This window comes from Macrosteles quadrilineatus, unplaced genomic scaffold (assembly GCF_028750875.1).
Source record: "Macrosteles quadrilineatus isolate MER2022 unplaced genomic scaffold, UCM_ALF_1.0 Scaffold_8__2_contigs__length_117827958, whole genome shotgun sequence".
Classification (NCBI taxonomy): Eukaryota; Metazoa; Arthropoda; class Insecta; order Hemiptera; family Cicadellidae; genus Macrosteles; species Macrosteles quadrilineatus.
Genome location: NW_026542601.1, coordinates 28,440,469 through 28,456,781, shown reverse-complemented (window position 1 = coordinate 28,456,781; position 16,313 = coordinate 28,440,469). Strand labels below are relative to the sequence as shown.

Here is a 16,313-nt window from a genome sequence, read left to right as displayed (position 1 = left end):
CTCAGCAAACAGAGAGTAGAGTCTTGTTTGAGCTTGAGGAGGGATATAGGCTGCACAGACAACTATCTTGCAGCTGGCTGTAAGTTTAACAAGAACACACAGTGCCTCCACTGGTAAATCGGGCTGTACGATTTCGGATGAAAAAATAGTCTTGTGGACGGCAATCAGAACACCCCCACCATCCTGCTTGCTACTAGTTTGGGGCGAACGATCCTTTCGGTAGACAACGTATCCATCAAAGCCAAGCTCTGAAGAAGTAATTGTGGGATTAAATGTCTTGGGTTTAGCCCTATGGCATTTGATAAAGAACGACCATCGGTTTACGATCTTGTTAAAATGGGTTGCTCTTGCTCGTAAAATAAATAATTAAACTTATATTGCAATCATAATGTTGACATATTTTTGTTTGCTATCAACAAGACAATAGGAATCGGATGACGCCATCTTGATCTTGCCTCTAATTTGACAAATCCCACCAACCGATCACCTGGCCAACCTAACAACATGAAGCTCTGAAACAAAACCATCAAAAACAGTGGTACGTTTTTAAAACACAGAGTGGTTACTCCAGTTATATTATTATAGCTCAGTGGTTACAACCACAACCACGATTACAACCATACTTGCGTTGCGACGTTGCCACTTCGAAGGCCGCGGCTTGGAGCACAGCCACCTCTAATACGTATTAGAGGTGGCTGTGCTTGGAGTAAAGGTGGCCGTGAATAAACGCGTTTCTTTGATGCCGATCCGAGATCGAAGTGTAAGAAGAGATAGAGTATTCAAAACTTATATTTAATTATTGTTTTTTTTTAACAAAATTGCAATACCTATTCGTTAAGAAAATATGCGATGCAAACAACCGATGGCATATAATGCCATATTGATTATGTCGGGTGGTTCCCACATTACGTCATTAAGTAAGATGTCGGTCATCTGGGACCCTGCGCAATCAATTTTATTCTGAACATCTACATAGACTTCTACTGTGATCGTGGGAATTTTGGTTTAGATCTATTTGGGTTGGTCATGATGGAGGAATGCTTCAACTTTTTCCTGGTTGGTTGTTATTATTAATCTCTTTCTGCTTTTCTTCTGCTAGAGCTAGGCTATTATTGTCAGTTTTGTTTACAAATGTGTTTGAAAATGTTTACTGTACTGTTCAAATCCCCTGTTTATCACATAATTTTCAAACTTTAGTTATTATGTCCATCGATATATAACAAACATCGTGTTTGTATATCGATGATTATGTCCAAGGAACAATTTCAAATGTTTATCCCTCAAAACTATTGCAGATGTTGTGGAATAGAGAAATCATCTGGCATAGACTTAAATGTCATAAACAATGATAGATCAGATAAATTAACAAAAGTTTTATCTTTACTTCCCAAAAAGGTGAGTGTCTAGGTTGAAATGAAATATATATAATAAGCCTGTATATCTAAGTTATGTAACCAGTTTCACTATTCTTTAGACACCTTAATCTTATTCTTGACAACACAATAGGCCTACTGTAATAGGCCTAGGTTATATTATACATCAGTGAACCTGTGATAAGGGTAATTATATCGACCTCCGGACCTCACGCGAAGTTAAAAATTTCTTTTTTCAAAATAGTCGAAATTACACGCTGATTTCAAAAATGATTGTCGTTTTTTTCGGAAACGTCCCGTTTTCCCGGAAAATGGGAAAAACGGGAAAAATATATTTTGTTCAAAACCCATGTTGTGGGTACTCAAATTATGCGGAATTTTCTCCTGAACAAGAATATGTAAATTTTATTACGATCGGACCACTATTAAGTAAAATATCACCGAAAAACGGGAAAACGGGGATTTTTTTTTGCTCAAAACCCATGTTGTGGATACTCAAATTGTGCGGAATTTCATCCTGAACAAGAATATGTAGTCGATCGCTTTTAAGTAGGCCTAAAACATCACCGGATAGGTTAACTAACCTAACATAGGTTTAGATTAGGTTAGGCTAGGATAGGTTAGTTTAGGTTAGGTTAGGTTAAGTTAGGTTAGGTTAAGTTAGGTTAGGTTAGGTAAGGTTAAGTTAGGTTAGGTTGAGTTTTGTTAGGTTAGGTTTGGTTAAGTTAGGTTGGGTTAGGTTAATTTACTTACAATACTCATTTTATTGATATACTAACCCAACCTAACCTAACTTACGAAATTAGGTTTGGTTAGGATAGGTTAGTTTAGGTTAGGTTAGTATTGTAAGTAAACTAACCAGGCTAACCTAATACTAACCAAACTTAACCAAACCTAACCTAACAAAACTCAACCTAACCTAACTTAACCTAACCTAACCTATCCTAATAAAATAACCTAACCCAACCAAACCTAACCTAACCTAACTTAACCTAACCTAACTTAACCTAACCTAACCTAACTTAACCTAACCTAACCTTTTCTAAATTATCCTAACCTAACCTAAACCTAAGTTAGGTTATGTTAGGTTAGTTAACCTGTCCGGTGATGTTTTACTTAAAAGCGATAATAAAAACTACATATTCTTGTTCAGGATGAAATTCCGCACAATTTGAGTACCCACAACATGGGTTTTGAGCAACAAAAAAATATCCCCGTTTTTCAGTGATATTTTACTTAATAGTGGTCCATTTTCCGGGAAAACGGGACGTTTCCGAAAAAAACGACAATCATTTTTGAAATCAGCGTAAAATTTCGACTATTTTGAAAAAATAAATTTTTAATTTCGCGTGAGGTCCGGAGGTCGATATAATTACCGAAAAGGTTCAATATATAGATTAATTGATATATCGATTTCATTCGGTCTGTTAGGTTAGGTTTTAACCTAACCAACCAAACTTGATATATCAAATGATATAATTTATATATCAATCGATATATTCATTCGAATGAGTGTAGGACGTAAACTAAAGTGCAGCCTAAATATCAATAACCTATATCCTATATCGATTTTATCTTGGTTCGATAAGTTAGGTACCTATATCGTTTCTACAATGTACTTATATTTTTTATGTAGGCCTACATCAAATCAGGTTATGATCTGTTTAGGCTCTACGTGTTATAGATGTTTAATAAATGAAACTATCAATTGGCTATTCAACCATAAAATAAATAGCCTAGCCTATATACCTACTTAGCATTATGAAAGTTACAGTTATACAGTAGCTTAGAACCTTGATAACCAGACTCTCATGGCGATTATAAAATAAGTCTGGTTATCAAGAATGGCCTCTTATTGAGGTTCGCAATAAAATGTGTTTTAAGGAAAATAAATTTGAGGGGATTATCGAGGGAATTCTTATCGAGGTTCCACTGTATTATGAAAACAAACAATAAGTCTTAATTTAGGCCTATTTAACTAAAACTTATAAGTTTAAATATAGGCTATAATAGCTACGGCATAGCCTACAGTTCAGAAATGTATGGTTTCTTCCGTTTTTAGTGGTTCAAATTTAAAACAAAACTTACCAGTAGGTTAAAATAAAGAAACAATTTTATGAATTCTTTTGTTTTTAGCGAATTTCCCATAGGCTATAGGGAATAAGCTATTACCGTAGTACTCATGGTAAGACCTGGACGCGGGACCGTTTTTTTTTTTTTTTTTTTGAGGTCCCTAGAGGCAAAAAAACACTATCCGTTCAAAATTCATATACCTCAATATATATATATGTCCGTTAGCACCATAACTCAAGCAAAAGTGATCCGATTTTAATGAAATTTGGTATAAACGTGTAAACCTACATTTATTGGAACGAGTTCGCAAACCAGCATGATCAAACTATGGGAACGGGGTTTTATGGGGTAAAAATAGGGTTTTCCCATTTTTGAGCCAAAAAACGTAAAATTTAGCAATTTCTTTCCAAACCATTTTGTAGAGCTTAAAAAAATATTTAGTATATTGAAGAGTTATTATGCGCCTAAAATGGTTACGGAGAAAATTCAAAAATACCCCCGTCGCAGCAAACCTGCAGACTAAGCGAATTTCCATTTGCCTAATTGGATTTACACTAAAATGTCTACTTAAAAATATAACATTTATTTCCTATTTAAATATAATTAGTTTAACAAGTACTTAGGTTTGCTGCATCAGGGAGGGTAATTTTTTTAATGTTAATAGTTAGTAAGAAATAAAAAACATTTTCCAAATTTGATCAAAATATGTTCATAAACAAGCAAACTACAACAGTTTACTTGTTCTCCATAAGAATAACATGAGAATTATAAATTTTAATTTTTTTGGATTTTTTTCCGTAACCATTAGGCGCATAATATTTTCTTTGACTCTTAGGCGGCTATTGTCGGATATCGAACACGAAAAGTGCATAACTATTTGTTTTTTTAAGCTCTACAAAATGGCGTGGAAAGAAATTGCAAAATAAACTTATTATGTTTTTTGGGTCAAAAATGGGAAAAACTCATTTTTACCCCACAAAACCCCCCCGTTCCCATGATCCGATCATGCTGGTTCTCGAACTCTTTTGAATAAATGTAGGTTTACATGTTTGTACCAAATTTCATCAAAATCGGATCATTTTTGCTCGAGTTATCGTGCTGACGGACACATATATATATGAATTTGAACGGATGGTGTTTTTGGCCTCTGGGGACCTCAAAACGAAAAAAAAATCGGTCCCGCGTCCAGGTCTTACCATGAGTACTACGGTAATAGCTTATTCCCTATATGGGAAATTCGCTAAAATTGCAAATTTATAATTCCCATGTTATTCTTATGGAGAATAAGTAAACTGTTGTAGTTTGCTTGTTTATGAACATTATTTTGATCAAATTTGGAAAATGTTTTTATTTCTTACTAACTATTAACATTTTACAAAAAGAAAAACGGTTTTACCCTCCCTGATGCAGCAAACCTAAGTAGGCCTACCGTACTTGTTAAACTAATTCTATTTAAATAGAGAATAAATGTTATATTTTTAAGTAGACATTTTAGTGTAAGTCCAATCAGGCAAAAGGGAATTCGCTTAGTCTGCAGGTTTGCTGCGGCGGGGGTATTACAGTAAACTTATCATACAGTAAAATTAAAAGTAACTGTTATAGCGATCACTGACGTCACGTTAAAATAGTATATGTTTTACTATTGACTTATGACGCTAAATAACTTCCTGAATTTGATAAAAACTTTATTTAGTTACTTCGGCTAGTATATCAAAACACATTTGAGGTACGGTAGGCTTATTTAAATTGTGCTGAATGCGATTAACTTAATTTATGTTACTAAAATTTTTTTCCATACTCTATAATTGAAAAATTGGGTTAAATGTTAACAAAACCCAGCTTTAGCCAGGACTTATAATTAAAAGCCCGGATAGACTTCCATATCTGTTGTAAAAAACAACGGAATGAAAATATCGATCAATATATAGATTATTCGATATATCGTTTGGTTAATTAGGTTAGGTTATTCTAGCTGATCTCCACAACTAAAATGGAATTGTAGTCTTTTTTTATAGTAGCCAAAATGATGGGAGAGAAAATATTTGCTTTCGCCAAGTATAGATTGTACTAAGTTATGTGATTAAGTTTCTGTGGGAAAGGGTCCAACTTCAAAATTAAATTCATTGCCTATTTACAGATGTGTATGTGCAGAAAAGTGTTTAGACAAAGAAAATGTGCATGGCTTTTATGGAGTTTGCAGAAGGTCGTACACATTTAGGCAAAGAGGCCTGCAGCGTGTTTCACCAGTTTCAGAGACCGTGATAAAGGTTGAGGATATTTTGCTTTCTGATCAGGGTGCTCAAAAATACTAAGATTTATCATAGCCATAGCCCTTGATAGACTTATAGAGACACCCTCATCAGTTTGGCAATCTTTAAAAAAAGATTCATACTTGGGAAAAGTGTATATTATCATTGACTATATAACACTACTAGATTGAAAGCCCCATGCATTTGGTTGTGAACAAGCAATCAGCACACTCTGGCGGGAAGGGGCGATCATAGCGCTGACGTCACTGACCAGTAGGTGCTGCCACGATGTGGCGGGCAATGAAAACATAGTGCTGTCTGCTGTTACGACGCAATGTACAGACAGCCGACAGCTGAGCCATGCTACCAGCGCCCACGTGACTTGCCGGAACTGCACATCCGCTCCCCGCTCGCCTCGAATTCGTGTTGAGAAGTGCAAGTGAAGCGCGACTGATCATTAATTTAACTGCTTCGCTAAGAATCTGAGATATTAGACAGGGACTCGTATCGTAATATTTATCGTGATATTTTACTGGTTAGTGAATTTGATTGATAAAAAAGATGTCCTGTTATATAGTCAATGATATTATCCTTTGTAGTTATTTTTTGTGTAGTTTTTGGCTTTCATGAAAAGAGCAATTAATTGTTGCATAGGTGTAAGAAACAGCTTGAATAGTGGTGGATAAAGTCTACATTATGGCGCTGATGTCAAATTTGAACTAACTTGCTTGGCCGCAACAGGAGCTCAGTGGAGACACCCCTTGTTGAAGCTTAAGTCTTTAAATCTATCCATAAGAACAGATACGGTACTGGATTTAAAAGCAACAATATGGTATTAGTTAGGCCCTATCCATAGCCTCTCTTAACTGTTGAGATCATACACTCATTTTATTCTGTCTGTTTTAGGTTATAAATATTACATCAAGCGACAAGCTAACAAAGTTTGTTTGTGTCGACTGTGAGATGACTCTTCATCACTTCGGTGACTTTTGTGAAATGATCAAGAAAGTTCAGAAAACACTCAAGTCTCGTCTCAAATCAGCAGAGGTTGATAAAAACAATCAGGTTAACACAATCAACTTAAATAGAACGCAGAGGATACGCGTCCGGTAACCGAACGTGGATTAGGCGACCGGCAATGATGTCACCGGGTTGTGGGGGCCCGGAGCACCATTACCACAACGATACGATGTACAGCCAACGGAGTTTGTGGTGTAGTGGATAGAGTACTCGGGTGATGAACTAGGTACTAGATCGAATCCCATCGGTTACATTAACTTTTTGTCAAAGATTTGGCTTGGAATGCCATTTATTCGTAACTGTTCATCTTTTGTTAGAATTTGAGGCATTTATAATTTTATTTTATGAACAGAATTTAACCTTCATTCGATTTTAGCGAATTTCCCATGTAGGGAATAAGCTATTACCATAGTACTCATGGTAAGACCTGGACCCGGGACCGACCATTTACTTTTTCGTTTTGAGGTCCTAGAGGCCATAAACACCATCCGTTCAAATACATACATATATATACATATATACACATATATACACATATAGGCCTACAAGTCATAATGGTAGATCATGCTGGTTTGCAAACTCGTTCGAACAAATGTAGGTTTACACGTTTATACCAAATTTAATCAAAATCGGATCATTTTTGCTCGATTTTCATGGTAACGGTTTGGTATAAACGTTTAAACCTACATTTATTCGAACGAGTTTGCGAACCAGCATGATCAGACTATGAGAACGGGGGCTTATGGGGGGTTTTACAGTAAAAATATATTTTTCCCATTTTTACCCTAAAAACAAAAAAATCACAATTTCTTTCCAAACTATTATGTAGAGCTTAAAAAACAAGTAATATAGTATGTTGAAGCGTTATTGTGCGCCTACTGGTTACAGAGACAATCCAAAAAATTTTAAATTTAAAATTCCCATGTTATTCTTATGAAAGATAAGTAACTGTTGTAGTTTGCTTGTTTATGAACATATTTTGATCGAATTTGTAAAATACATTAATTTCTTACTGAACTATTTACATTTTACAACAAAAAACACTTGTTTACCCTCCCTGTTGCAGCAAACCTAAGTACTGTACTCGTTAAACTAATTATATTTAAATAGGGAATAAATGTGATATTTTTTAGGAGGCATTTTAGTGTAAATCCAATCAGGCAGATGGAATTCGCTTAGTCTACTGGTTTTGTGGTGAAATGCAGTAGTATGAGTGTTAATAAAAACATCTGGGCCCAATATATCTTCCACTAACCACTACTAAATCACACACATTTCCTGTCATAGTTCAAACTCTATTTGGAAAGAACTTAACTACCCCGTCAAAGTAATAATAATAATAATAATAATAATAATAATAATAATAATAATAATAATAATAATAATAATAATAATAATAATAACAACAACAATAATACCTTAGCTGCCTATCACAGCCAGCTTTTATGTTATTTAATACATCTAATTATGACTTATTCTACTCATTCTAAGGCCGGCCGCACACCTAATACAGCACGGCGCGGTGAAACGGTTAGTTAGGTTAGATTATGACAGTAACTGCCGGAGGCCTAATCAATGCCCGGTTACCGGACGCGTATCCTCTGCCTAGATAGAAAGTTTAAATATCAACCAATTAATTGTTGGTTTTTAACATTAAATTTAAATTTCCCATGCAGTAGGTAATTGAATTCAGGCGAATCTCATACAAAACCTGTGAAAAAATTTTTTGGTTGTGACACAAAACCCCTTGTGATGTTTAATAAAGTTAAATACTACAAGCAAATTGCCGGATGCTGTATCAGACCTTATTTATCAAGATGGACTTACCACATTTTCTGACTTTTCCGATGTCCTGTATGGTTTTCAAAGGCAGAGGGAGGTCATTCAAAAAAAAGTGTTACTGCATTGAAGTGGAAGTTTTTCTGGAAGAAAGTGGTTGAGTGTCGTGGTAACGAAAGATTGAAATTGTTGCGGAGAGGATAACTACGGATACTTGAAGAGCTATATGATTATTGGTTTTTCTTAATAAATAATAATGTTTCAAAAATTTAAATGGAAGGGAAAGTTAGAACTTTGTGTGATCTGAAGACGTCTTTGCAGGATTGTCGACGGTGAAGGGAACAAAAGGTCTGGAGAGCCTTTTTTTGGAGCTTGAATATCAAAACATTTTTGAAATGATCATTTACCACTAGCCGTATGTGGCAACTACTTCAACAAAACTCATTACTTTTATCGTAGAATTTCAGAATCCTAGAATGTTATTATCATTGCAAGTAAGTTCTATCTACTTGCTAAGTTTTAACATGTCTATTTGTCATCCGCAGGAGAAGCCACAGAAGAAGACAGACTGTCATGTAACTGGTGTCTCGTCCACAACATCTCCTGTAATCATCTCCGTCAGCAAGGAAGGTCAGTTGAGATGCGAGGACTGCCACAGCTCCCTGGCCACTAGTCAACTGATCACCCTTCATATGCTGACTCATGGACTCGGGTCTGTGCTATGCTCTTGTAAACACTGTGGTCACCGCGACGAGATCGGAGCTTTCCTGCAGCACAACAATGAGGTTGGTTTACATTAAAAAACCAGTGCTTTGACTATAGCTTTTGAGAAATATAAACATGACAATCGGGTTAAGTAACTTGCTAAATTATTTTTACCAATTCCACCAACTAATCAAATTGTAAAGTTACAGGCAGAACAGGTAACATCTATATAAGACGCCATCTATATAATGACGCCATTCGTGCACACTGCACATGTTTGCAAATTATGAATAAAGTTTATTTCATTTCATATTTATTTATGAATACTATTGACTTTTGGCTACTGAAGGTTTTCTATCAATACTCAAAGATAATACAATTTTTTACTTTACTTAAGCATTGATCGGTGACGAAGGGAAGGGCTTTTGTATTTATTAAACCCAGTTAATTGTGCTTCGGATTCATCCATACATGTATAGCAAATATATAAAATTGCCCCCTAAAATAAATTTAAACTTGCGTACCTGTAACCATTTTTTTAAGTCACCTGGGCGAAACAGCTTAGGGAATAAGTAGCCTAGAGGATGGTTGTAAATCGTAATGAATTTCCTTTATAATTAATACGTACATTAATTTTCTTTATGCTTTTAGGAGCTTTTAATTGAAAGAAGCAGCCTTTCATTACAAAACCAATTAATTTTAGCAGCGTAGATAACACCGCAGCAGAAGTCTGTGGCTCATGACTAGCCCAGGTTATTTTATGTTACATCTGTTAAATTCTTTTAACAACATAACCCAGAAACAATATCGGGAATTAATTAGCTTTAAATTAGGAGATGATGATGGTCAATAAATGGTTGAATGATGAATCCATATTGTCTAGGCTCAACCAAAATACTGTGCATAATGACCCTGGACAAACCCGACTAATCACATCCAAAGATTAACTTTTTACGTGAACATTTTAAACCCGTCTTGATAAAATAATGCATCATACCAAGTCACTAAAAACACATCTATAGGGATTGTGTTTTGGGTCATAAATTGATTATTAGTGTAGTAGAGTTTCAATTATCTAACCTTTGGTTATCCATTCTTCTATGTTACCTGACCCTCAAGTTTCGTCTGGTTTTGGACTGCGGCAGTATATCTGCTTTAAGTGTGAGACCATGACTACAAGTCCAGAGTCTTGTGTCCAGTGATTAGCATTTCCAGATTAATCAGTCATAACAAAATATTTTTGTACTGATCATTTATCACTAGCCGTAGGCATATGTGGAATTAGTGACAACAACTCCAATAAAGCTCATTATCCTGTCAATACCTGTACCTTAGAATTAAACGGTCCCCGGCTCAGGTGGGAGCTGGCTTGAAAGAATCCCAGATAAAATATGATGCTCGGTTGTGGGGAAATTAGAAATAAGTTCTTCAAAAGCTTTGTCCTCATATAAAACAATATCAGAGTTCATCAACTAAACGTGCAGATAAGTAGAAAAGCACATGATCATCCGTATCAATTTTCCACAGAGGAGATAACAATTACCAGGTGATATCTTGGCCTCGTACAAGCAATGATAGGAACTGATCCAATGCAAATGCAATCGGCTGAGCATAAGGCTGCCAGGCGCAAACTGTGCAGCATTCAACTGCAGCAAGGTCAGGTGCTAGAAAGAACTACAACAATGACTATGAACCCTGGGGGCAATACAATTGTAGCCTAGAAGGTGGGGGCTTTTCACATGTGTAGTCATGGAACCACAGGCCTTGTCCACTGTAGTCGGCACATTATTCCTAGACCATCTCTAGGGAATTTGGAGACATTGGTGCCTCCCTGTAGTACCAGGAAGAGGAACTTACTGTCGTTGTTCAATCATAAAAAAATATAAGGACATTGGGACCTTATTGCATACCCTCAGACTGCGGTTCCCAAACCTTTATAAATGGGGACCAACCTGCAACCTGTTCATTCTTTCCCAAACCACCTATCAAATAATATGATATCAGATTATCCTGAATTCTAGTACACATTTTCTGTCCTTCATCTTCTTTTCTTCTCTTTTCTTTGGTCTCTCTGCAGGCCTTGATTTCCATCTCATTCTGTTGATGTTGATAGTTATTTCTCCAGTTTATCCTTCTCAAAGCGCCCAGTTTTAGTTAGTGTTTTATTCTTCTGACCTTCAATAGTTTGTTATAACATAGGCTGCTTTGTCTAAGTAATTTTCTTCTCAGGATTGATATTTCTTGTGATGAAGCCTCTACAATATTAGACCCCTATGCTGCCATGAAAATCCTTGTTATGTATAACGACGTGGTTGCTTTAACTGTAGCAAGGAATGTAGAGTAAATAAAATTCATGCTTTGTCTAATAATGGTGAGAACAAGTAAAAACATTTACCTGTTTTGGTGCTCAATTCCTAATGAGTTAATTTATCTTGTGAAGACCCATTTCAGCCGTTCAACGTTTTAAAAATTAGCCCATCCCAACCAAGCTCTAGGCCTACTACAGACAGGTTAACTTCTCATGAAAAGCGCACTAAACCTGACCAAGACGGATTTGAACCCCTAATTTACTGTGCTTTCCCCTGACCAACACCCAAACTGCTCGGTCATTGCATTAGTGCTGCTTGAGCTCTAAGAGTTTATGTAAACATGCTTATCCGCGACATATAAAACTAATGAATTAGTTTAATTGTTTACTAGGGACACAATTAATTATAACAATTATGTGGATGCTTTTTACTTTCTCCCCCTATACATAATTATAGACAAAATAGTGCTCCCCAATGCTGTAAAAAATACGGTTCAAACAAAAGTCATTGTAACAAATGTTATTTTCCCATAAAAACCCATAAAATAAGGGAAAATCAGACTTAAATAAAAATGCCAGTTTTGATTAAAATTAGTATATTATAGATGGTCCTTGATTAAAAAAAATAGTGCAAACCACCATTGCTGTTAAAAGTGTCTGTTCAAAAGCTATTTATTGTAACTTATGCCATTTCCCCATAAAAACCCATAAAATAAGCAACTTCTTGATCAGCATCTATGTATTATTAAATTACTTGAAAGCACAAAAAGTACGTTAAATAACACTCATTATAAATTATAAGTGTTATTTGACGTATTTTTTGTGCTTTCAGATAAAATAAACAACCTATATGAAAGTTTTGCTTAAAAAGCTATTCCTAGCTAAAAGCTATCCCTATAAAATATCATAGTTACTCCCACCGCTTACCCATGATAAAATTTGTTGACAAGCTAATGGTAGAAAGTATGTATGAGATTGCTAATACCGTTTATTTCTGTTCTAGCTGTAAAACAGGTGTAATATTATAGATTGAAGAAAAATATTTACTTTGTGGTTTTTAGTGACATCTGATATTTTTCAGGTTAAATGCCCTCGGTGTCCATTTGCCACCTTTCAAGAAGACAACGTCGTCGCTGACTCGGATAAATCTTCGAATGGGAGTCTCGTGTGTGAAGTGTGCAGTGCGAGGTTCCGTACCAAATATCGTCTTAACCGACACAAACTCATTCATGTGGGAGTGAAGCCTTTCTTGTGTGAGACTTGTGGTATGAAGTTCAACCAGAAGATAAGTTTGAAACTTCACGTAATGAAGCACTCCAAAACGGCCCCTCATACTTGTCAGTGGTGTGGTCAATCTTTCCGGTTTAAAGTGTCGCTGCAATCACATTTTATAAATATACACGGAAACACGTCGCAGTCGGGGACCAAGATTGAATGTGACCAATGCCAGAAACAGTTTGCCACCTCGTACAAGCTGAGGAGACATTACCGTCTACACACCGGGGAGAGACCTTATTCCTGTCCGGTCTGCAACAAAGGTTTTTCACAAACCGGGAACTTGAAAATCCATTTGAAAAAACATAAAGAGAACTCCGATTCTTTCCCGGGGACTTTCAATGCGGAGTTGTTGGAAAGTGATCAGATATTAGACACTATTTTGGATTCTTGCCCACAAGGAAAACAGTTTTTGGATTTGCCCTCTGAGGGGCAGCCTGGCTACAACTTGGTTGGAGGTGGGAATGTGGACAAACATAGTACAGCAGATCTCTTTTCAGACTTTAACCCTCAAGATGTCCTTTTCGATAACACTCCCATTCTCCCCCCACCCACCTCTAACACACCTATAATTCTACCAAATTTCTCAAGCATACAAGGTGGTACTTCGGACATAAATTTATAATATATCCATTTTTTTTACTTTGAAAATGGCCTTAGTATCGAAACCTGGCTGATATAATTTTACATGATTTTATGCTAAAAAGGTTATTCAGTTTATTAATGTTCAATCTTTTAGTAGCCCTATTACTCTATTTTTCAAATTACTAATCTAGGTTGGTTATTTAACTTAATAATAGCTCTCAACCGAATTATAACTAAATACGAGGGTCGTCCAGAAAGTAAACAACGAATGCGCATCACGTGCGGTGCAGATCCCCCACCACTGAGATTACGTGCTCGGCCGCTTACCCCTTCCTTTCTCTTCAGTGTGAGGTGAGTCTCGTTGCTGTGCGGTCACGCTACTTGTTTTCGAAGCGTTTTAAAATGGCGGCGCTAATAAAAAATCCCGCCAAATGTGAAGTATGGAGTGTAATCCGCTTTTTTAATGCTCAAAAAGTTAAACCCATTGAAATTTACAGGCAGATTAAAGCTGTCTATGGTGAAGATGTGATGAATGAGTTGTCAGTAAGAAAGTGGTGCATCATGTTTAACCAAGGAAGGACTAAGGTGCCTGATGAAGATCGGAGTGGGAGGCCATCACTAGTCACGGATGAACTGAAGCAAAAAGTTGAAGAAAAGATTTAGGAAAACCGACGTTTTACTTTGATGACTTTACATGACTCTTTTCCACAAATTTCACGATAACTCCTACATGAGATAGTGACAGATCACCTTGGTTATAAGAAAATGTGTGCTCGGTGGGTGCCTAAGATTTTGACGGACGACCATAAGGTGAAACGCATGGGGGCAGCCCTTGAGTTTTTGACTCAATATGACAAAGATGGGGACCAATTTCTTGATCATAATGTTACAGGATATGAAACATGGGTTTTGTATAAGAGTCCAGAAAATAAGCCTCAGTCAATGGAGTGGCATCACGCAAATTCACCCTCAAATCCCTAAAAGGAAAAACCATTGTTGCAGACTTGCAAAGTCATGGCAACGGTTTTTTGGGGCCGGAAGGGATTAATCCATGTAGATTTCATGCCACAAGTTGCAACAATAAACTCAGAATCCTACTGTGAGGCTCTTCAACGACTTCGACGTGCCATCCAAAACAAGAGGCGTGGAATGCCGTCGGCAAAAGTTCTTTTCATTCACGACAATGCCCGGCCTCATGCCTCAGCACAAACGCGGCAAGAACTCCAATGTCTGAAGTGGGAAATCTTTAGTTATCCTCTCTACAGCCCTGACCTAGCACCTAGTGATTTTCATCTGTTTCCAAAGTTGAAGGAGTTTTCAGGTGGAAAACAGTTTGGAAATTACAATTAACTTAAAGATGCAGTGATAACATGGCTCAAATCTTTTGCGGCTGACGAGTATAACATCGGAATTGAAAAACTGGTCCCATGTTACAACAAGTGTCTCGACAACAATGGCGGTTAAGTAGAAAGGTAGAATAAGGTACTGTGGCTTTGTAATAAAGTTTAGTGTTGATATCTTTCGTTTTTATTGAACCATGCTAAAACGTTCTTTACTTTATGGACGACCCTCGTAGTATTTTAAGATTTAAAACATGTTCTACACTTAGGCCAATTCCTTATGTATATAATATATACAAAAATGAATGTGGAATAAGTCGAGCCACAGAAAGTATTTAGTGGTCTAAAATTTGGAGTAGAGTTTCTGACAAGTAAATATCAGTCATTTGAGATCTGTTGACATGTTTGTATCAATAATGTATGAATTTAGTCTTAATGTTTTCCTTAAGGGTATGATTATTTTACCCATCCCGCTTTGTACCTTTGTAGCTTTGTGTTATTTAGTGTATATTTGTATTACAGTAAAAATCATAGGTACCGTAACTTATTTCTAGTTTTTATCATAAGAAACCCTACATTCTTATTGTTAAGTTCTTATAAATAGCTTCACTGTCCATTCACCACGCCTCTTTTAAGAACTTAAAAGTAAATAATAAAATAAGTAAACAAAAATGTAAACAAACAAACTATATTGTCAATTGCATTGGCCAGCTGTTGTTCACTAAATTAATCAAATAATAACTTCCAAAACATGCAAGGCGTAGCCTTTTGGAAATCAGCCTGTGGGGCAGAGCCCTTAGGAAGTTCGTCCATATCAATACTTTTCGGCAAATCTACACACTCTAAGCTTCATTTTGATATGCCATATGCCTATATTTTTATTTGGTAAATGGCCTTAACCGTTTACATAAAATTTGATTGTATCAATTTAATAATATAATAGATTCTATCCTAAATAACTTCTTGATCAGCAGCATCGTACGTGTTATTAAATTACCTGAAAAAACAAACAAATTGTACGTCTAATAACAGTAGTAATAATATTTTTACACTTATACTGTTGAATCACAAGATGGTAAATACATATGAAAGATGGTAAGTGGTGATCGATTTCGATTGGACACTTCAATCATCATCAGACCCAATAGGCGAATGACAAGAATAAAAATGGCGTCCCTTATATACTATTGGCTACCGGAAGTAATAAGTAAGTAAGTAATAATAAGCAATAAGTTTCTATTAGTACAACTAGAGTCAAAAGTTACTTGCTCATTAATTAGCTTATGTCTAGTTTTACATTTTTCCCTGTCAATCTATATATTAATTTGAAACTGTTTTTCTTTGTCATAGCTAAATTGAGAGAACGGCTGGGTGTAGAAACTCGGTAGAGGTGTCTAAAGAAAGGTCCTGGTCTGTAGATGAGCCATCAAAAGAGAAACATGGAGAATTCCCTCGGGGCTCCGCCCCAGTGGCCTTTAAATTCCCATCCCATGTTATTCTTATGGAGGAAAACGAGGTTTTTGTCACAGCTAATTTGAGGGAACGGCTGGGCGTAGAAACTTGGTAGGGGTGTCTAAAGAACGGTATTGGTCAGTAGGTGAGCCCT

The 16,313-nt window shown here is 36.2% G+C and overlaps 1 protein-coding gene across 2 annotated transcripts; it reads left to right on the top strand.

The window, feature by feature from the left end:
* The first annotated feature begins 987 nt into the window (after window positions 1–987).
* LOC128999241 (zinc finger protein 675-like) lies at window positions 988–15,242 on the top strand. Of its 2 annotated transcripts, none has more exons than XM_054425641.1 (4): window positions 988–1,056; window positions 6,602–6,760; window positions 9,040–9,279; window positions 12,589–15,242. In XM_054425641.1, exons 1-4 carry the CDS (start codon window positions 1,027–1,029, stop codon window positions 13,405–13,407), a joined length of 1,248 nt encoding a protein of 415 aa, XP_054281616.1. In that variant the 5' UTR covers window positions 988–1,026; the 3' UTR covers window positions 13,408–15,242. The 2 variants fall into 2 exon arrangements, with proteins under 2 accessions (XP_054281616.1, XP_054281615.1); XM_054425640.1 differs by lacking the exon at window positions 988–1,056 and adding an exon at window positions 1,113–1,395.
* The last annotated feature ends 1,071 nt before the right edge of the window (window positions 15,243–16,313 follow it).

Bases quoted from the DNA above. Each gene is read 5' to 3' on its own strand.
- LOC128999241 (XM_054425640.1), top strand. From the start codon at position 1,243: ATGATTATGTCCAAGGAACAATTTCAAATGTTTATCCCTCAAAACTAT. The intron at 1,396-6,601 runs GTGAGTGTCTAG...TGTCTGTTTTAG, and splicing joins TATCTTTACTTCCCAAAAAG to GTTATAAATATTACATCAAG. The intron at 6,761-9,039 runs GTTAACACAATC...TGTCATCCGCAG, and splicing joins AGGTTGATAAAAACAATCAG to GAGAAGCCACAGAAGAAGAC.